This window comes from Carassius auratus, chromosome 12, assembly GCF_003368295.1.
Source record: "Carassius auratus strain Wakin chromosome 12, ASM336829v1, whole genome shotgun sequence".
NCBI classification, from domain to species: Eukaryota; Metazoa; Chordata; class Actinopteri; order Cypriniformes; family Cyprinidae; genus Carassius; species Carassius auratus.
In genome coordinates, this window is record NC_039254.1 from 3,006,313 (window position 1) to 3,015,203 (window position 8,891).

An 8,891-nucleotide genomic window follows, 5' to 3' on the forward strand; every position below is an offset into this window, starting at 1 on the left:
AATTTTAAATTCTATGGATGCTGCTTTACAAGGTGCTCAATTTACGTGTTGTTACTTGTGGTTATATAAAATTATATAAAAAAAAAAACACCTTGCGGAATTAGATTTTGGATCACAAAATTTCCAACAGAGCACTTCTATCTATCTGTGCACGTGCCCGCCTAAACATGAGCTTCACGTTTTATAAGCAGATTGATTCACAGACTGGATCATATTCAGCTTTTTTTTCTATTGCCAAGGGGAATGTTTCCTTTATTTATACTCTTAATATTATTTTCACTTCTGATTAAACTCCTCTCCATGGAAACATTATCAAATCATATCATTAGGAACTCTGAAATAATAGCCATTTTATTGTTTCGCAGTGAACCAAGTTACGTGACAACATGCTGGCAAACTCTGTGCTCTTCTCTGAGCCTTTCATCTTAATCAGTCAATTAATTAGCATTTCTAAAGAATTGAACCTTATGCTATTTTTTTTTCCAGTTTCTCTTGTGCATGATATCGTTCCTCTCATAATTTCCATGCAAACACTTTAATCAGGATTTAAAATTCCCCAGCCTAATGCTCCAGATGTCCTTAGGCATTTTTTCATCTTGCAGGTTTTATGGTATTATACACTTTCCTCCAGCAATGTGATGCAGTTCGTTTTTTACACATCCATACTGATCCTAATGTGTCATCTTCTCAAACGCACAGTAATATTGTAATATTTTAATGATATTCAGTGGAACTTCCACAATCAGAATTGGTCAGCAAGGCCAGAATGAGGCAGACACAGCAGAGGTAATTTGCATAAATATCCTGTTTATCAAATGTCTCCTTATGCATCTTCAGTTCAAGTGTACAGGATTACACTTGGCTAATTAGCATGGAGGCAGCATGCAGTTTCAAATCACTTATTTCCAGCTTTTACCTGCATAGGTCACTGTGAAATCTAACATTTAATGGAGGAATTTTTCTGCTGAAAAATCTAGTCTAAAATGTGTTTTACCTTTGGCTGAATCATACCATCAGAACATAATTTACTCAATCTAAAAATTCATTTAAATGGTTTGTTTCTAGAATCAACAATGAGGACAGAACATACATATTGTCATATTATTAGTTATTATTATTGGTAATCATTGTCATAAATGCTATAGACAAACTAATGATAAAAAAACTAAAGATTTCTTTTAACAATGATGATAGGTTAATGGTTTCATTTATCAATTATTTTAGTCATTCCATCACCAAATTATTGGATGTTTTCATTAATAAATACATTTCAAACAAAAATAATTAAATAGGGCTTTGTTGATTCATAAGAAAGTTCATAAATTTCATTTTTCTGTATCAAACCCTGTCAGAATATTGTCATATTAAATAAATGTGTTGTTAATAAAATACAGTATATTGCTTTGTTCTGTGCAAGAATCATTAAGGACTTTTTTTAAATAAATGTAACTGGTTCCAAGTTCATTATGAATTAATATAAAAAATCCTTATCCTTATTTTCTTTCTATCTCTTAGTTATGTAACTGTTTGCCTGATTACATGTTTTCTGAACATTGGTAATAATAAATGAATGTATTTCAATTGTAATATCAAGCACATTAAGCACTGACATGTTAATGAAAAGACTTGAGATTTTGGGGTATTGCAAACAGTATTCAAATTTGCATAGGTGTAAATTATTGTTTTAAAATTTAGTTATGTCTTTGTTTTTCTTTTTTAAGCAGGGGCATTATGTAAAATAGCTTTGTAAGCCATGCATAGTTCCCCATAATACTGTTTTTATAAACAGCACATTGAGAAAACTAATTTGCTCTTTTAAGGCACTCCTGTGTTGATTAGTGCATTACAAAATCATACTTTGTTGACATTCCTAAATCACAGAGCATATTTCTGCTAGCCGTTTTCTCTGCTTTAACATGTATTGCGTTATCCCTTCCTTTTGTTTTCTTTACACAGTTCTAATTGCATTGCCTAGCACTTATGATTACCCCAAGCTTTCCTCCAGCTTGAAGGATCTATGTTGCATTATGGATATTCCACCAGCAGTGCAGTCCAACATACAGCATTTATTCAAAGAATTTTACATTTCCACTTCTGAAAGTCAGCTTTTCAAAGAAACATGGACATTTAATGAGATTCAGTACAACTTTCATGATCAAGAATGGTCTACAAAGGTCAGTACCAGGACGACATAATGGTGGTAATTTACATAAATTTAAAATTTAGCAAAGGTCTTGCTTCTTAAAATGAAATCAGCAGTCCAACCAAGTAAAATTAGGACATTAAAGTAATTATCCCACCACTGACTTGCATTTTTAGAGATGCTTTGGAACCACTTTTCACCAACATTCAGATTTACTGCACGCTGTTTACCATTAAATACGACAACTTTAAACACAAACATTTATCTTCAGATACAGCTTAAAATTACATTTTAAACTGCCAATCATGAGGAGCAAAAAAATAAAATAAAATAATAATCCTTACGATCTGAACATTGTTGATTGACTTTATGAATACTTTATTTCAGCATATCACTTCAACCTTTCTCCTGTTTCTCTCTGTCAACACCCATCTTCTTTCATCTCCTGCAGGTCGGGTGTCATTCTTCTCATCCGGTTCTGAGAACCTCCATCATGTAGAGAAGGTCACTTGGGGTACGCGATATGCCATAGCGGTGTCTTTCTAGTGTGACCCTGGTTATGCCATTGATAACCCCTCCCTGCTGTAGGATCCACCCAGCTCGGATGAATGACAGGAACCCTAGGGCGAACACACAGGAAAATACTGAAGGAACAGTTGGGTTCATGGCATAAAAAAACTCTTATTGTCACATTAGAAAAAATTTTGGGATTTTATTTGCCTAGTTGGGTTTTGTCTGCTTTAGATTTTTTATTTTTATGCTGCTTTGTATTTTCAGGAGATTTACTTGAATTGCCATCATTTTGAAGATATGTTTCTTTACAGTTGAATTATCTCTTTCCTGGCTGTGCTTCACTCTTTAAAATCTTTTATATTTTATATAGCTAAATCACTGTCTAGACAGGACACACAAGTGAGATGAGAGAACGGTTGTATGTAATGAAAACAAGGAGCTGGAAGATATTTCTGTTTAGGTCACCACCTGAAAAATGCTCTTTGTAGAATTGCTTTCAAAAACTACTTATGCTACTAATGAAACATCAATGCTTCCGATACCCAAAGAATATTTCATTCCGTCAGCAATGTTTTCCTACTTGTGTGAAAGTTTTAAAAGGAAACCTTTTTGATATTTACATTTACATTTCTGCATTTAGCAGACGATTTTATCCAAGGCGACTTAGAGTGCATTCAGGCTATACATTTTTTTTAATCATGATATCTTTGATAAAAGAGTGTTATGATATTCAACCTAAAGGAGACAGAAGTAAAGTAAAAAAAATGTATGTCTTTTATTCTAAGGTCTCTTTAACTGTCCAGTGCCAAGTGTGAAATTTTGTTTTGCGTGTCTGATGAGTTTTTGGAAAAACATTCCCTCCTTCGATGGTGTTGCATTTAATTACACTGACATTATGTGGTGAAAGTAAGTTCAGCCAGTCACAACACATTCGTTTTTTGACACCTTGTTTTGAGATGTAACCGCTAATTGGCTTCTCTGTTTACAGACCCACAGCCCAAATCTGAGTGCTCTCTCCATTGTGTGAGTTGAAGTGAGATACTTTCTCTCAGGTAAAGCATGGGCAACCATCACTTATACATTTAATGTTAGTTATTCAAATGCATGCATCAGCTTTAGTATAATCGGAAGATAAGTATGTTTACTATCTACTCATATGTTGATTCATGAATTTTGGCACAAATTTTCTGTTCCTGTTGCATCACGAATAGCTTAATTGGAAATCTCTCTTGGTCTGTAATGTTCCTTTTCCAGCTGCTAATTCATTCATGCTTTAGCTGCTACAAGGCTGACTATTAACTAGTGTGCAAATAGTCCTTCTAAATGTATCATTTCAGGTTTATGCAAATCAAATAGGTTTGACAACAGCAATCAGAGTTTTGTGTCTCAGGGTAGATCACCTCAGTTACTAGGCTGAACTGTTGATTTATTGCCACTGTATATGATAGACTGCAATACGATCCTTCCACATCCTGTGGAGTTGCTTATTTATCTCTGATGAGCTGTGTTGGCTAGAGATGATGGAGTTGGATGTGTTGGTTATGCGCCATGTGCTTGTTTTGAAAAATGAGGTGGATTTTTGCTCCTTTTCAAAAGTATGGGGTCAGTAAGATTTGTATTTTTAAATTAAACTTATATTATGATATAATTGCAATTTTAATTAACTGTTTTCTTTTTTAATATATAATAAAATATAGTGTATTATATGATGCCAAAGCTGAATGTTGCATCAATGTTGAACAGTTGTATATTTTTTTGGTCAGGATTCCTTGAATAAGAAAGTTATAATGACAAGCACTTATTTAAAAATAAATAATTCTACAATGTAAGAGTACTACCTCAGAAATAATCTTACTGACTAGTTACGGTACATTTACATAAGATTAGGAGTATCTTACAGAATGTGCTGGTTTGACGTACATTAGTCCTCTTTTAACTATGATTTTGCAATCCTTTTAAGATCTTAATCTCATTACAATCTTAAATGTGTTATCTAGTCCAAAAGATTAATATTTGCCTGGTTACTGGCAGCGGCTTCAATGTTTTAGACTGGATTATAAGTGCACAGCTGATAAGTACAGCTTTTGGAAGAGAGGTTTAGCCAGTGGGTGTTGTGGTTTTGAAGAACAGATGTTGCTAATTAAATGATACAACAAAATTAGTGATGGACGCATTCGAGCTTGGAGTCCAACCACAATCAATTCACAAGAAAATCTGGATTGATGTCTACAGTGACACAAGCTTCCCTCTGGTGATACTGTTTACACTTAAGTCATTTCCTATGACTATCACTAGCAGAGCCCAACAAAAACAGGTATGGTGAGATCGTGATTTATTTAATTTCTTGAAGAGACTGATAAATAAGAATGAAAATGTATAACATTTGACCGGCGCCTTCAATCTGTGGTTGTGCAATTTGTTATTAAAAGGGCTTTGTTTAATATGAGTGCTTTCTCTACAGTGTCATTAAGTAAAGTGATACACGATCTCTTGACATCAGACTCAATTCTTCCAATTTTGAGCTAATGTTTCCATGATAAATGATGCTCAGAGTGTTTTGCCAGTGTGAAGCTTGGGACTAGAGCTACTTAAGAAATCCCATAACAGTTTTGACCCTGGTCTGAACGTCAGCAGCCCTCTCTTGAGTTTGATGACTGCATGAAAACGTCAAACCCCAGTTGTATGGCTTCTGTTCTTTTGTCGCCATAGAAATGGAGACTGCAAGAATCAGTTTTATCCTTCCACATCCTTGGTTCTGCCAGAGGTAGATAGAGTGAGTGCATATGTTTTTTTTTTTTCCCTAATCTACACAACTGAAGGACTGTTGAGTCCTTACTGACATTGAGAACCAAAATAGAACACCACAGGGTTTTTTTCTCTTAGGCTTCCAAATAGATTATCTAAGCAACTGGCTTGTTGTATAGATCTCAGATCTTGATGTTACCGATCTGAAGTACCATTGTGAATTTCCTTTTTATACATAAATAATAAACATGAATTCTACAGAATGTCAGCATGACCTTTGTGGTAATTTCTCTAATTTTCCTGGCAGGTTTGCATGGTATCTATTTTGTGCTAAGGATATTAAGCATAAAGCATAACTGTAGCCACCTGCTTCACTTTTCTGTATCAATATTTCCCAGAATTATTGACTGAGCATAATGCATGAGCATTTGAGGAACAGAGTTCAAATGCATGAATATGCATAGGCCAGTTTAGCCTTAAGCGGTGAATGCCACCATATGGATTGTGAGATGGGAAAACGGTTTTTTTTGGAATTCCCAGATTATACTTTTGGCCCAGAGTGTCTGGTGATGCATGTCAATTTACTACTTAGTTCTTGTGCGCAGTCACAGCTGAATCACAGCTTAATGTGAATAAGCTCAGAATTAGTGGACAAATGTTTCAGATTAGTGGACCATTTGTTGTTTTCTTTTGTAAATTGTAGACTGGCTGTGTGAAATCTCACTGTGAGCTGACGTCACTGTAAATGAATGTGTCAGTGATATTACAATGATATGGACTCCATGATGGAGTTAAGTGTAGATTCATTAAGCTTCATTTTCCAGTATTGTGCTTTTTTTCACACAAGATTTCAATCCATCCACATAATTGCAACTCTTTGGAAAATAACATATTTCTGTGATAAGACAGCGTTTTGGCTTAGATGTGGAAATATGTGGGAAAAGTTACTCTTGGCACAATAACATTTATTAATAGTTGTGATAACATGCTTTTCTATCTGGAAACAGCAATTATTTTAAACAGGTGTCTTATAATATGTGATTTATGCCACTGAGGTAGTGGGCTGTATGTAAAGTATTTATCATACAGTATTCAGCATTAACTTGTCCACTTCTGCAGTTGTAATTACAAATGCATCACCATGAAATATTAGTAGTTCTGCACATTATTTATGATATTTTCTGGGTTTATCTGTTAATCTCAACAGAGGTATCAAGGCCTTGATATCTTTGACAGTCCTACTTGGATGTCACTTTTCTGAATATGTTTCCATCTGCACTGAAAATTTTTTTTTTTTACAGTATTCATAAATAGGTTCTATCTATCTATCTATCTATCTATCTATCTATCTATCTATCTATCTATCTATCTATCTATCTATCTATCTATCTATCTATCTATGATAAATTACGTTGGGTGCATCTGGAAAATATGAATGAGTGGGTTGTTTGTGAATTGTGGCAAGTGTTTTCGTAGTGTGTTTTTCCCCCTCTATTAAAACGTGTTTTTTTATGTTCTGTAACAATGATTAGGTTATGCCCTGGATCAACCTTTCATACTGATATTAATATCATGTGTGATGGTGTGGAAATTTCATGTTATGTGTGATGGCAATGAATTTGTTCGGTTTTGTGAAATTAATAAGGCTAAGATTTGGTGTTGCCTAGTTAAATTTGAACACTTAAAAATAAAGAAATCAATTGCTTCTGGAATCAAATCCATGCTAGGGTAAAGACATCTGGCAGATAACAATGCTATCTAAATCCAAACTGTCACTGTGCTGTTCTGTTAGATATCCCTTGTGATTTCATCTTTTTATAGCTATTTCAAGTCAAAAGAGAATTTTCCTTATTTTAACGCACTACATTTTAATAATTTGTAATGAGAGGGACACAATTATTTTACAATCTTCAAATCTAAAATGGCTCTCTGTGGAAGTCACGGCTGGACACAGTATAGCTCCACTAACTGAAGAACCATGCTTACCTTTACCTGAACGGGTTAAGCTTTCCAATCTCTTCACTGCATCACCTTAAGCTGCGCCATGACAAGCGTCTCAGAGTTGAAATCAAACTGATTACTGGATGACGCAGACTTTCCCCAAGAGTACAAGCTCGGTGGGCGCTTTCTGAACGATGACGTGTAGCGGTAAAAACTCTTGTGGCGGTTTTTAAGATATTCCCGATAATTCTTGGTCAGGAGCGTGTACAGAAACGGGTTGATGCAGCTGTTGCTGTAGGTCAGGCTCGCCACGAGGTAATTGATGCTCGTGTGCGTGTGTGATGCGAGACTGAAGGGTTTGTGGTACAGGGGCACAAGTTGCCATATCCAAAAGGGCAGAAAACATGCCCAAAACACGAGCACGATAGTGAAAATCATTATCAAAACTTTCTGTTTTGGCGAGCGCTTGCTGCTTTTATTAATAGCCGATGTCTTTTGAGACTCTAGGTACGTCCTGGCCAGTCGGGTGTATAAGTAACCAATGACAAGCCCTGGCGCCATTATACTCGTGCAGAACAGGACGGTCAGGTACATTTTATACGCCTGAGGTGCCCAGGTGGGCGCGCACATCCTTTTCACCCCTCCATCTGCTGTTGTTTTAGTAGTCTGGTTAACCATGACCATCATGGGGACAGTAAGTACGAGGGACAAAATCCAAACTCCCCACGCCATGGCTTTTCGGTAGTTCTTGGAGCGTTTTACAGTATCCAGCGGTTTAGTCACTGCCAGGTAGCGCTCCATGCACATCACTGTCAGAGTAAAGATACTCGCGTGCATAGTTAACAGGTCCAGACTCAACAGTATCCTGCAGCCCACGTCCCCGAAGTACCAGTCCTTCAGAAAGTACGTGCACACCACAAAAGGAATCGTGGAGAGGTAAAGGAGATCCGCGACCGCCAGGTTGATGATGGAGACATACATGGAAGTGGCGAAGCGTATGGAATGACACATGACTACCAGCGTGTAGACGTTTCCCGAAACTCCAACGATGTAAACCACTGAAAGCAGCGTCCCGAAAGTCGATGTTATCACAAGCTCGTCCACCGAGCCGGAGTTGCCACGGGACGGACCGCTGACACTGCCAGACTTGTTGTTATTCATCGCGCTCGCGGTTGAATTGGAGCTCTGCACGGGAACTTTATGCCAGGTGCGCCAGACCCCACATAGCTAACTGTTGGGATATTTGACAGATGTGTCTGAGCGCACTCGCCGGTGTCCGCAGCTCCTGACGTCAAAACGATGCTCCGCACTTGCCTTTTCGTCAAATGATTTCGGAGAAAGTTTAAAGAGAGACATCTTGCATTTTATTTAGCCTACAATTTTTATCTGTATATTTTAACTATTACACCCTAGTACGTAAGAAAAAAAAACCCTGATCTGGTAAAAATGTACATAACCAGGAATGTCACCAAAAATAAAAAAAACGCAAAGCCATATTTGTCTGAAACAAGTATTATTATTTTTTTAATGAAACCTTTTCGAAATTGTT

General features: G+C 36.4%; 1 protein-coding gene and 1 pseudogene across 1 annotated transcript; one reads left to right on the top strand and one right to left on the bottom strand.

The window, feature by feature from the left end:
• LOC113112157 (2-oxoglutarate and iron-dependent oxygenase domain-containing protein 3-like) overlaps positions 1-2,731 on the top strand; it is a 25,879-nt pseudogene extending 23,148 nt beyond the window's left edge.
• On the bottom strand, positions 2,067-8,584 carry LOC113111499 (urotensin-2 receptor-like). The gene is made up of 2 exons (XM_026276270.1): positions 7,388-8,584; positions 2,067-2,763 (listed from the first exon to the last, which is right to left on the bottom strand). The coding sequence occupies exon 1, from the start codon at positions 8,501-8,503 to the stop codon at positions 7,421-7,423; it is 1,083 nt and encodes a 360-aa protein (XP_026132055.1). The 5' UTR covers positions 8,504-8,584; the 3' UTR covers positions 2,067-2,763; positions 7,388-7,420.
• Between the last annotated feature and the right edge of the window lie 307 nt (positions 8,585-8,891).